Below are 13676 nucleotides of genomic sequence, written 5' to 3' on the forward strand. Positions count from 1 at the left end.
ATACGCACTTACTTGTTCTCACTCACGCAACCGTATTCTATTTTTTAAATTTTTACGCTCTCAACTTTGTGCGAGCGCGCTGAGAGCGAGAGAGGATAGAAGAAGATAGAGAGATCGTTCGTCAGTGGTTAGAGAGGGATGGGGATGTGTCGCGTAACCGAAAAATGTGACGCGTAACCGAGAAATGTGACGCGTAACCGAGAAATGTGACGCGTAACCAAAAAAAAATGTGACGCTAAATTTTTTCCAACGCCGATAAAGAAGTTTCACTTCAAAAAGAACTGACCTGCGTCATTCCTTCGTTGTTCGCCAGCAAATTAAGAAGACTTCCTTGTTCGCCAGCAAAGACGATTTTTTAAAAGTGACAATTTGTGAAATAATTTTTTCCGAAAAAGCCAGGTAAGTGTTTACAAAATGTTTAAGAGCTATTTTTTTTAAGTTTTGAAAAAAACCATAAGGCGCTGCGGTGCTTTTTAAAGAAAATAAAGTGCAAGTGCAAAAAGTGAACTCTCTTTTACATATGTGCGCCGGCGAACATTTAATAAATTAATTCCAATCGTAAGCTGGGCCTAATTCTAAACTGGGCCCAATGCAGTTTAAGCCTGTCAAAATTTGAAGTGTCGCTCGCCGCCTTATGGTTTTTTGCACGTGATTATTGCATTCGTTGCGAGGTACAGTGGGTCCACGTTTATTTTGTTCAGAAATAAAATTTTTAATTTATCTGTTGGCGCGATTTTAGTTACTGGGGTGCCAAGGTTTGAGGACATTTTATTGTTAATTGGCCCAAAATAAAAACTTTTTAATTAATAAAATTTTTCGAAATTTCGCCATGTTTATGAAATATTGACCTTTAAAAGTGAGATTATTCTGCGCGCGTTATACGTCACAGTTGTAACGAACTGCTTTTTTATGTCTCCGCTCGCTACGTAAACGTGCGGCTAGCTCAGTTGAGTTTGTGTGTTCGTCCCATCAAATATGTGTTGGGTTTATTGTTTGTGGATTTACAGCTTGATATTGATTCGTGGCTCTGCTGTCTGACGACTCGATCTCCCTCGTTGACGCCGGTAATGTCTCCCTCGTCGACTCCTGCGGCGGCACGCCTGCCGCGCGTACTCTGCCTTGCCGAGTCTTTCGGGCACCGGTCGCGTACTAGGCTCGCTACGAGTCTCTCACAACTTGGCGGATATTGAGCAGAAAACCTTACTGGAGGGCTAAGCAGCGCTGCTGCAGTCAACACTCCACGCTCTACCCTGAAGTCGGTCGGGATTTTGTCGGCTGGGCCTCGGCAGGTCCTCACTCTCGTGTGGACCGACTCCGGGCACCTTTCGCATAACTCCCTCGGATTCTCGTCGGCTGGCCATCAGCAGGTTCTCAATCTCTCATGCGAACCGACGCTGGGCACCTCTCGCACAACATCCACTGGATTTTCGTCAGCTGGCCCTCAGCAGGTTCTCAATCTCTCATGCGAACCGACGCTGGGTACCTTTCGCACAACATCCACTTACTCGGACTCCACCAATATCGTCGTTTTCGAGACTCGTAGACGCACCCTACAACTTACCTTGTACCCTCGGGATCTCAGCTTGGCAGTCTCAGCTTATATAGACGTGACCGTCGTTGGGCTCCTCGACTCGGCGATCTTGATTCCTGGTATCCTGGCACTTGTTGTTCACTTGGGCTTTCACTCGCGTTGGTACGATCTCTTGCACGACTTTCACTTGACTGTCTCGCTGCCTGCACGCGTCCTCCTTTTATACGCCATCCTGGTCCTGTAATTTCCTTCCTTCGGTGGCGTGATCGGGTCCAAAGTGCAGGACAAGTGGCGTGATCGGGTCCAAAGTGCAGGCCCAGACCCGTTAGTTCACGGTCATTCCCTTTTGTGCTGGTCCAAAGTCCGCGAACTTCACCGTTATACGGGTCCAAAGTTCAGGACTTCACCGTTATAACGGGTACAAAGTCCAGAACGGTACCGTTAGTTCACGGTCTCTCCTCTTTGCGCGGGTCCGAAGTCCGCAGACTTGCTGTTGTTGGGTCCAACGTCTGCAGACTCACCGCAGCATTGAGTCCAAAGTCCCTGGAGCCGTTATTTCCCCTTTTAACCACCGCACACAGCGCATCCCGCTGTTGATATGCAGCTCTCCTGCACTCGAAATTGTAAGGAGATTTACAACTCCATACATCTCCCCCTTCCTTCGGAAACTTTTGAAAGCTTCAGGCTCCGGAACTTCCTGGGAAAAACGTCTTCGAATCGCCTCCTTCCCACGTCGAACTCCAACTCCTGAGTGCGGCCAAAGGCCTCTTGGATCTCAGCCGGACAACCTCAGCCTATTGGACCCTACCTGGTCGTTCAGCATCTCGACTGTGGCATCTTGACCCCCACGTCCATCCTCGATCCTTGTGGCCGCTGCCACTCCCTCGTCGACCTCCTCCTGCCACGGCTGAGAGCTCCTCCAATCTCAGCACCTAAGTCTCAGCTTATGTAGACTTCCCGTCGTTGGGCTTCTTGACTAGGGCATCTTCACTGTCGAAAACTCCCGTTATACGGGTCCAATTCGAACCGTTTCCCGCGTAGTTTTCCCCCGCGCACAATCGATAACTCGTCTATCGATCGTGGCGTTGCCACTCCTTAGGGCTGCAGTCGTAACCAGTGTGACCGGCCAGCGATGTTTCCAGTATTTCCTTTGCTCCCATCGATCGCACTATCGATCGACCGCCGTTATCGTGGCGACCCCATTCCCAATTTTCGCCGGCCTCGTGGTTTTGTTGTGGTAAGTGTTTTGATGTTAATTTCTTGATTTTTACCACTTAAATGTTCCTTTTTTTAGGCCACTCCAAGCCGGGTTGAGCCGCCGAATCCTTCCAACGATGTATGCGCCGGGGCGCCGACCCTGACCTAGCGCGTCCCGGCAGGCCAATATGCCCGGTCGTCGACCCACCCCTTTCCCTTCCCTTTCGCCGCGGCTCCCCGCTCTGGCTGGTCGTCTGGCTTGGCCGTGGACTCCCAGGTAAGTTTTTGAGTTTAAATTTCTTCTGCTAACTCGTGTAACCACTCACCGTATGTCCTCCAGAGACTCCGGCTGGCTCCAGGGCACTCACTGCACGTCGAACCCACTCCGTGTATGTTGCTGGACCGCCCTCTGCTGGACTCCACTCCTGCCCCGCTACCCCGCGGCTCCTCGTTCTGTGGCATACCACAGGCTGGCCGTGAGGGCATTGCCACAGGTGAGTTTTTTGTGTACCTTTTGCGTACATGCCTAACCTTTACTCCCTTTTGTTTCCAGCCCACCTGCTCATCTGCGGATCGCCCGCCTCCACCTGTCTTCGCTGGACCTGACGCCGCCGCCGCTGGATTATATATTTTTTTTATGTGATTTATATTTTACTTTTTTTGTGATTTCGTGCGTGCGGTTTCTGACTCCACCGAAATATATTCGTGTGTGTTCGTGGTGTCGTCCTGACCTATCCCAAATACCCACAGTGACTCCTGCTGGTATCCCGGCCCCCCCTTCCTCCAACCCCCCAACCCGCGTCGGCGTCGGCGTCCTCGGCGGCGGCGTGGGTGGCAACGGCGGCTGCGAGGGCGCTGCAAGCGGAGGTGCCGGTGCCCACAGCGCGGCCTCCACTTGCTGCAGTTTTCTCCGCCACTCCCTCACGGCAGCCATCCATTCCGCCTGCCGCTCCACCATCCTGCCGATCGTTGCTCGTCGGCGGGCCTCTATTTCCTCCTCATTTTCCGGCCTCTCCGACGAGGCCGCCGACCCGAACGGGATAAATCCCTCGTTGTCCACCACCCGCCTTACCTGACGGTAACCCCTCCGGGCCTGGTTGGCCCAACGGGTGCCCTCCTTATCAGAGGAGACCACGGGGGTCACCGTCTCACCTCCGTCGCTCTCCTCTTCCGTCGACGACAACTCCACCGTCTCCATCTCGCCAGTGGGGCCGCCGTCGACCTCCTCGTCGGAGGACATCTCCCTCTCCGACACCTCGCGCCAGGCCGGCGACGGGGACCGCGACACTAACGGCGACGCCAGTAGCTGGAGTGCCGACGACGAGCGCCGACGCCTCGCGCTTGCGCAGCTGCTGCTGCGGCTGCTGCTGCTGTCGCTGCCGCCGTTGTTGCTGCTGTTGTTGCTGCTTCGGCTGCTGTTGATGCTGCTGCGGCTGCTGCTGATGCTGCTGCGGCTGCTGCTGATGCTGCTGCGGCTGCTGCTGATGCTGCTGCGGCTGCTGCTGCCGTTGTTGCTGCTGTAGCTGGCGGTGGTGAAAGCGTCCGGACATCTCGGGGAAAAAGGTTGGAAAGACCGAACCTCTATTCGTCGCCCCCGACGACACCTCGGTTTTCGTCCTCTCCCACCTTTCTTCGTTCTGGGTCCCGTTACCGGTGAAAGCTTTTCTCTTGCGCTGGTGTTGGTGACCCGGTAACGGTGATCGCCCCTTATGTACCCTCCACTGACCCGCTTCTCGCGCTCCTGGCGCTCTCGCTCCAAATACGTGTGTGTGGGAGGCACTGCATCGATATTCCGTATCGTCCTCTCCCTTTCTTACGAAACACCCGTACAGTGTGCCCCCCTCAGATGTGCCTGGTTTTAACTCACTAATGTGAGACCTTTTTCCTTGCCACTCAGGCAGTGCCGCAAGTTTCATATTACTGGGGAAACAAAATCAACAATCGTAAATGGCCCGTCATATTTGGGAGCCAACTTTGCCGCGAAGCTGTCCACCGCTTTGGACAGGTGGTGTTCCTTGGCCCAGACCTTATCACCAATCCTTGGCGTCCATGGCCTCCTGCGCAGGTTGTAATGGCGCGCCTGATCCTGCGCCGCCCTTTCCATATTACGCCTTACTAACTCCGAAATTTCTGATAATTTTTGTGCGTTCTCACTTGGTGTTTGGGTGGCTTTGCCGGTCCCGATCGTGTGTTCATCATATAGCGCCTTCGGGAGTCGGGGTTCTCGACCTTGGGTGACGAATGCTGGCGTGTACCCAGTGGACTCCGCCACACTGGTATTGACGGCCAGCTGTAACTCTGGCCATTTTTCGTCCCACGTCCTTTGGTCGGCCCCTGCAAACTGGGCGATCATCGTCTTTACGGTCCTATTTGCCCTTTCTGTTGGATTTTCCAGGGGTGTATACGGCGCAGTAAACTGGTGTCGCACCCCCAACTCTTCGAGGAATTTTTTGAAGGACCTACTGGTAAACTGCACCCCGTTATTCGTGAGCAGGATTTTCGGGACGCCATACCTTGAGACGATTCTCTCCCTTATCGCCTTTTGCAGAGATTCTGTGGTCGCCTTCCGCATCGGCACCAACTCGGTCCACTTCCCGTGTTTTGACCGCGGCAGTGGCCCGACAAAATCGGCACACACTGTCGCCCACGGCTCCTCGGGAATCTGCGTCAACATTTTGCCTGCCGCCTGCAGCTGGTTCGGCTTGGACTCATGCAGCTCTCACAGCTACGTACGTAGGCCCTGATGTCCCTATGCATGCCCGGCCAGTGGTACCTCGCAGCCACTCTTGCGATTGTTTTCCTGCTGCCCAAGTGACCGGCTGTTGGCGCGTCGTGGTTTTCCGCTATCACCCTCTGTCTCGATCCTCTGGGTACGCATAGCTTCCACGCGACCACGTCCTCGTTCCCCGCCCTGTGGGGTATGTGGCGATACATTTGATCGCCCTCCAGCCTGTAATCCGGGTATTTCTACGGGTTCTGCGCAACCTTGCTTCTCATTTCCGCTATCCAATCGCGTTCCGCAGTCTTCGGGACTGCCTTTGCTGTTTTCTTTCGGCGGCATTCCGCTGGCAATGGCTGTATCGACAGGGCGTCCTCCGCGACATTGAGCTGGCCTTTCCGGTAGGATATTTCAAAGTTATACTGCTGGAGTTCCAGCGCTCATCACGCAATCCTTCCTGACGGGCTCTCTATACTGTTGAGCCATTTCAGTGTCATATGATCCGTGATGACTTTAAAATGATATCCCTCCAGGTACGGTCGCAACTTCCTGATGGCCCACACAATCGCCAAGCATTCTTTTTCCGTTGCAGAGTAATTTCTTTCCACTCCATTTAGGGAGCGACTTGAATATGAAATTACTCTCTCGTCTTGATCTGACTGCTGGGTGAGTATGGCGCCAAGCCCGTAGTCGCTGGCATCTGTCTGCAGGATGAATGTTTTCGTTAAGTCTGGGATTTGGTCTGCGACCAGTCTGGCCTTGACTGCCTCGAATGCCTTCTGGTGGTCATCGGTCCATTTCCATTTCACCTTTTTCCGAAGTAGGGTATTTAGTGGCTGGACTAGCGTGGCGAAGTCGGGTACGAAGCGTCGGTTCCACGATGCCACTCCTAAGTATTGCCTCAGCTCCTTAACGTTAGCTGGGGGCTCCAGCAACGCTATCGCCGCTACCTTCTCCGGATAAGTTCCAATTCCTTGGTCCGTGATGCGATGCCCCAAGTACTGCAGCTCCTTCCTAAAGAATTTGCACTTGTCCACGTTCACCTTCAGGTTTGCTGCCCGCAATCTTCGGAACACTTCCCTAAGGTTTTTTTGTGCTCCTCCAGCGTCCGTCCGATGACGATTATATCGTCCTGATACGCAAAGGCGTGGGACATCATGTCAGGCCCTATGACCTGATCGAGCGCCCTTTGGAACGTTGCCGACGCTGAGTGCAGCCCGAATGGCATCACTTTCCATTGGAAGAATCCCTTTCCTGGGACGGTGAAAGCGGTATACTGCCTGCTTTTCTCCTCCAGCGGTATTTGCCAGTATCCATCCTTTAAGTCCAGGCTGCTGATATATCGTGCCTCCCTTAATTGATCCAGGATGTAATTGATCATAGGCATCGGGTACGCATCCTTTACCGACTTGGCGTTGATTTGTCGGAAATCTACGCACAGCCTCCATTTTCACGTCATCTTTTTCACCATGACGATTGGAGAGCTGTACGGGCTTCTTGTAGGCTCGATGCATCCTTTTTCTAGCAGGTTGTCTACCTTTTTGTTATCTCTCCCTGCATTTTGGGGTTTTTTGGGTAGTACCGCTGCTTCACTGGCTGGTCGTCCTTCATCGTGATCTTGTGGACGGCTATGTTTGATGCTCCGCTTGACTCTTCTAGAGCTTTCAGCTCCTCCTTCAGGAATTTGGCGATGTCCTCTTCCGAAAACTGTTCTGGTGTTTCTACCACTGCCACCGACAGTCTTTCTTCCAGCATTCCTAGTCTGCGCTTCCTTGCTGGTATCGCCACCTCGAGTCCTGCGCATTTTACCTCCGCTCCTATTTTTGTGAGGAAAACCCAGCCCAATACTAGGGCATCTATCACTCTTGGGAGGATTAATAACTGCATCAACACCTTTCTCGTCCCGAGACCAACCACTATCTCCAGCTGTGATTGGATGCTCCCGCATCTTCCGTCTGCCATGCGCACCTGCCTTCTCGTTGGTACGACCTTACCGGCGGCCTGCAACCTGTCCGCCAACTCTTCGCTTATAAAGCTTGCCGTGGCGCCAGTGTCCACCGTGGTCTTCACTTTTCGTTTGTTTATGAGCACTGTGGCGGACAGCTGCATCTCTTCCGCCTTCAGGTCGCCCATTAGTTTCGAGAGGCAGCACCTTGCGATCCCTGGCCGCCCCCGGCGGTGCGTTACGCTCGTCTGGCTCCTCCTGACAGCGCCTGCACGTGGCTGCAGGTTCTCTCCTCATGGCCGGCGCATGGTATCGGGCTTTTGTGACATTCTCTTGCTCGAACCGTTCCCTCTGCTGGTCGAGCTCCTCAAATTCGTCCGCTAGTGCCATCAGGGTATCCAGGTTCTGGAACCTGTAGGGGCGGATAAACAGCCGTAGTGTCGGGGTGCTGTTTTCCTTAATCCGCTCCAAGATTTCGTCCTTGTTCAAGCCCAGGGGTCGCATCAGTGTCTGCATGTCTACCATGTAGTCCTTGAAGCTTTCGCCGTAGTTCTGCTTCCTCTGCCTGACCTGATCTGCGAGTTTGTTCATGAACCCCCTGGGCAAGAAGTACTCCTGGAAGCTCTGGCTAAATCCGCCCCAGGTCTCCCAGAACCTGTTGTTGGCGATGAACCATTTGAGCGCTCTGCCCTGAAGCAGTTCCGGCATCGCCCTCGGAATTTGGTTTATGTCTAGCCCTTATGTCATGGCCGACCACTCCACTTGTTCGAGGAACGCCAGGGGCTTCTCATTCCCGAAACTCCACTCCCTGACTTGTTTTGCGATCTTGGCATAATCCTGACCGGGTCTGCCATTCTCCGCACGTTGTTCGCGGTTGTCGCTCTTCCTCTCTCTGCTGTTTTCCCGTCGGTCGCGGCTGTTACTCCTGCTGGCGTTCTGCATGCTGCTCACGTCCAGGCTGCGCACCAGGCCCTCGGCTCCGGTGACTTTCAGGCCGACCGACGGGTACTTGGCGTAGTCCCTTTCCAGGGCCGCCAGAGTTGCAAGTGCATCAGGATCATGCCCGGAATGGTCGATGAATTCGGCCAGTGTCCGCCTCATTTCCTCTACAAGGCACTCTAGCTCGATGCCTAGGGCGCTTGCGATCGCCGGGAAATCGTCCTTTTTAAGGTTGTATAACCAGGACTTCCCCATTCTATACCTATTCTGGTCTCTGCGGACCTCGGGCCCCACGTTGGGCGCCAGATGTAACGAACTGCTTTTTTATGTCTCCGCTCGCTACGTAAACGTGCGGCTAGCTCAGTTGAGTTTGTGTGTTCGTCCCACCAAATTTATTGTTGCGTGACCCCGAGACCAAAGAAGAACGCAGAGTTAGGTTAGATTTAGAATATGTGTTGGGTTTATTGCTTGTGGATTTACAGCTTGATATTGATTCGTGGCTCTGCTGTCTGACGACTCGATCTCCCTCGTTGACGCCGGTAATGTCTCCCTCGTCGACTCCTGCGGCGGAGTCTCTCACAACTCTCGGCAGGTCCTCACTCTCGTGTGGACCGACTCCGGGCACCTTTCGCATAACTCCCTCGGATTCTCGTCGGCTGGCCATCAGCAGGTTCTCAATCTCTCATGCGAACCGACGCTGGGCACCTCTCGCACAACATCCACTGGATTTTCGTCAGCTGGCCCTCAGCAGGTTCTCAATCTCTCATGCGAACCGACGCTGGGTACCTTTCGCACAACATCCACTTACTCGGACTCCACCAATATCGTCGTTTTCGAGACTCGTAGACGCACCCTACAACTTACCTTGTACCCTCGGGATCTCAGCTTGGCAGTCTCAGCTTATGTAGACGTGACCGTCGTTGGGCTCCTCGACTCGGCGATCTTGATTCCTGGTATCCTGGCACTTGTTGTTCACTTGGGCTTTCACTCGCGTTGGTACGATCTCTTGCACGACTTTCACTTGACTGTCTCGCTGCCTGCACGCGTCCTCCTTTTATACGCCATCCTGGTCCTGTAATTTCCTTCCTTCGGTGGCGTGATCGGGTCCAAAGTGCAGGACAAGTGGCGTGATCGGGTCCAAAGTGCAGGCCCAGACCCGTTAGTTCACGGTCATTCCCTTTTGTGCTGGTCCAAAGTCCGCGAACTTCACCGTTATACGGGTCCAAAGTTCAGGACTTCACCGTTATAACGGGTACAAAGTCCAGAACGGTACCGTTAGTTCACGGTCTCTCCTCTTTGCGCGGGTCCGAAGTCCGCAGACTTGCTGTTGTTGGGTCCAAAGTCTGCAGACTCACCGTAGCATTAAGTCCAAAGTCCCTGGAGCCGTTATTTCCCCTTTTATTGCTATGCAGCTCTCCTGCACTCGAAATTGTAAGGAGACTTACAACTCCTTACAATGTTATATTTTTATATATATACATATACAAGAAAGTCCGATAGAAGAAAATATTGAAGTAAGCGCTCAGGTTAATGATCATTTTTTGCAGGAAGATGTAGAGGTAGATAGTTTAAATGAAGAATCAAGTCAGGAAGCAAGCATGGAAGTAGAGCAGGATCTTAATTATAAGCTTAGGAAGTGGTTTGTAAAACACAAACCCAAGCGTAGCTGTGTTATCGATTTAATTAAAATTTTAAATGAAGAAAATTTAAATATTAGGCCTTTTTATAAATTTAATTGCAATGAAAAGCCAAATATTATGCAAGTTGGAGGTGGTTCCTATTTGCATATTGGCCTTTCAAAACAATTAAATAAACTTGATGTAGTTCCGGAACGACCGGAACGTTAATGTTGACGGCCTTTGACGTTAATGTTGACGGCCTTCCATTATTTAAAAGCTCACGTTCACAATTGTGGCCCATATTAATTAGAGTAAATAATATAAATAAATGTCCGGTTTTCCCCGTAGGAGTTTTTCGGGCCAAAATAAGCCATCCAATTCAGATGAGTATTTGTCTAGATTTACTAGGGAGTTGTCCGATGTAATGGAAAATGGTCTAACCATTTTAAATAAAAACATTAAAATTGATCTTAGAGCTCTTGTGTGCGACACTCCTGCAAGGGCATTTGTTACAGGCACACCTGGACATACATCCAGTTATGGCTGTACCAAATGCACTCAGGTGGGACGCAAAATAGATGCAACTTTAACATACAGCACTTCTTGTGCTGATTTAATTACAGATGTTGACTTTGCAAGTAGGAAATACCCAAATCATCATTCCAAAGATTATTTAGGCTCTCAGTCCGCTTTCGAAAAACGTGGCATCGGTATGGTTACCCAAGTTCCCTTGGATTGCATGCACCTCATTGAGTTGGGTGTAATGCGAAAATTTTTGGAAAGAATTTATTATAATAAAGTAAAACAAAAAATTTCTAAAGAAAATAAAATGAAGATGTCAGATATATTAACGTCAATGCGGGGCTACATACCTAGGGAATTTTCACGAAAGCCTAGAACATTGTTAGAACTTCCAAATTGGAAAAGCACTGAATTTCGCCAATTTTTATTATACACTGGAATTGTAGTTTTTAAAGATAAAATCCATGAAGAGCAGTACTATATTTTTTTGCTATTGCATTGCGCATATAGACTGCTCTGCTCACAAAAACAGCGGGAGAATAATGTTGAGGTTGCTCAACGAATGTTAAATTTATTTGTTGAAAATTTTCCCATTGTCTTCGGCGAAAACAGTGTTTCTTACAATATTCATGGCCTACTCCATGTAAGAGAGACTGTAAATCAAATCGGAAATCCGATTGCCTCTTACGCGTTTGAGAATTATTTGCAGGTATTAAAAAAAGTGGTCCGAAAGCCAACAAATATTTTAGAAGAAATTTATTGAAGAAGGGTAGAGGAATCGTATGTAGCAAGAGGAAGGGAAGAAATTAAGTTAGAAGGCAGGTTTCTTAAAATCCAAGACTGTAGACTTAGCGATAGGACACCAGACAATTTTTGTTTTGTTGGGGATGAGATCCCAATACAAATAGAGTCCTTTGAGGAGAATGAAGGAGAAATAAAACAAATAAATAATAAAACAAACTTTTTTGATGAGCCCTTAAGGTCGTCAAGCCTAGGTATTTATTTAGTAAATTTCAGAACGCAGATGGACTTTAAAAATTTTCAGTTAGGGAATTTAGAAGAAAGACTGTAGTTATGCCTTTCAAACATGAAGCAGTTTTAGTTCCCTGCTTGCACTTTTCATAGGGATTTTTAGGATTTTGGAGGTGTTTAGTCCGTAGGCGTAATTTAATTACGAATCGGGCATATTTAAAGCGACGGCGCTTTAAGTATCTTTTGAAGATTCACCTGCCATGGTTCGAAACCAAGAAAAAAAAAAATTTTAAAATAATGAAATTAATTTAATGAAATAAAACAATGATTTTAAATATGTACTTTTTTATTTACTTAGAATGTCAGAGCCAAGTTCGAAAATTCGCCGCATCAACTTTTCCGAGTCGGGTAAGTATAAGGGTGATTCCATATCAGATTTACAGTCGATATTAAGAAATTCGATGAGATATTTTTTTTCATGCACTTTATCGAAAATAAATCGACACGTATTTTTTTATATGGCTCAGAAAATTTTTTTGACAAAGTTATGATTTTTTGAATTTTTGATGAACTGCCCTTTTTTTGATGACAGTCGCGTTTTCCAGCCCGAATAACTCGAAAACCGTACGTCGCAGAAAAAAATGAATAGGAAGTAAAAATTTCATCCTTCCTTCTTCTTTGCAAAACTTTCGTGAAATAATTTTTTTTAAACAATTTTTCACCACAAAAGTTCAAATGTTTACAACAAATTAATTTTTCTCCAATTTGGACAATTTTGATTTTTTTTTTTTTATCACAATAAATCCTTCAAATTCTTCTGATGAACATACTAAAATTTCAGAATGGTATCAAAATTAGTTTTTGAGTTATAGAATATTCAAGATCATCATGCACGGTCCGCGCGCTCGGTCTCAGGGCGTGCGCCGACCAACGACTCTAACGAGCGTCAATTCGCTTCGCGCGCGCATAGTAAGGGTCAATAAAATGAATTTTTAATGCTATTTAATTCTATAACTCAAAAACAAATTTTGATACCATTCTGAAATTTTAGTATGTTCATCACAAGCATTTGAAGGATTTATTGAGATAAAAAAAAAATCAAAATTGTCCAAATTGGAGAAAAATTAATTTGTTGTAAACATTTGAACTTTTTGTAGTGAAAATTGTTTAAAAAATTATTTCACGAAAGTTTTGCAAAGAAGAAGAAAGAATGAAATTTTTACCTCCTATACATTTTTTTCTGCGACGTACGGTTATCGAGTTATTGGGGCTGGAAAACGCGACTGTCATCAAAAAAAGGGCAGTTCATCAAAAATTCAAAAAATCATAACTTTGTCAAAAAAATTTTCTGAGCCATATAAAAAAATACGTGTCGATTTATTTTCGATAAAGAGCATGAAAAAAATATCTCATCGAATTTCCCAATATCGACTGTAAATCTGATATGGAATCACCCATAAATTCCATTAAAAAAAAAACATAAATTAAACTATTTTTCTTGTATTCACAGATCATCCATCAGTACCCCGTAAATTTGTTGATTTATTTTTTAGTTTTTTTTTTTGATTACTTATTTAAATTTTATTTACAGATATCACTGCGGAGTATATAATTGAATCCTTAAAAGGTAATACTTTCTATTCGAGTATTTTTCATTTTTTAATAAAATTATTTACCTACCATTTTAGAAGAAATAACTTATTTGCGTGGGCAGAATGCTTCTCTGCACCAAAAATTAGATTTGATGGCTGAGAAGCTGGCGGAAAATAACGCGCTCCTAAAAATAAGGACGAAGGCGGAGCATAAGGAAGGGCTATCGGGGGTTCCCTTCCCCCTTAAGTCAGATGATAACTTAAATCTCTTCGAGGCCACAATGACGCCAACCCTCCGAGATTATTACGTAAGTTTTTTATGCTATTGGTGGCAAAATATTTCAACTTTTTTTCATTACAGAAACAAAAAATAACCAACATGGCCAAGAACGACCATTTCGTTAAAGCGGTCCGCATGGTTCTGGACGAAAATCTTGTCCAGAACTACAACTTGGATGGGTCAAGCGGTAAGAAAAGTCTTAAAGGCTTTTCAAACCTTTACCAAATTTTAAAAGGTAAGCAAATAAAAAAAAAGTTTGAATAACAATAATTTAATAATTTTTACATTTTCAGAGGTCTCAGAAGCAGCAGCTCCACTGGAGGATGCTGAAAAAACATAAGAAAGGCTATACACAACATT

The 13676-nt window shown here is 47.8% G+C and overlaps 1 protein-coding gene across 1 annotated transcript in view; it reads left to right on the forward strand.

The window, feature by feature from the left end:
• LOC108096141 overlaps positions 1-13676 on the forward strand; it is a 127144-nt gene extending 113468 nt beyond the window's left edge. Inside the window, exons 2-7 of the mRNA XM_043208510.1 lie at positions 262-399; positions 11803-11852; positions 13036-13071; positions 13133-13344; positions 13398-13551; positions 13610-13676. Of these exons, the coding sequence (XP_043064445.1) occupies positions 11804-11852; positions 13036-13071; positions 13133-13344; positions 13398-13551; positions 13610-13656 (498 nt within the window). The 5' untranslated portion in view covers positions 262-399; position 11803 and the 3' untranslated portion in view covers positions 13657-13676. The remainder of the gene's footprint in view (positions 1-261; positions 400-11802; positions 11853-13035; positions 13072-13132; positions 13345-13397; positions 13552-13609) is intronic.

Source organism: Drosophila ficusphila, unplaced genomic scaffold, assembly GCF_018152265.1.
Source record: "Drosophila ficusphila isolate 14025-0441.05 unplaced genomic scaffold, ASM1815226v1 contig_470, whole genome shotgun sequence".
Taxonomy (NCBI): Eukaryota; Metazoa; Arthropoda; class Insecta; order Diptera; family Drosophilidae; genus Drosophila; species Drosophila ficusphila.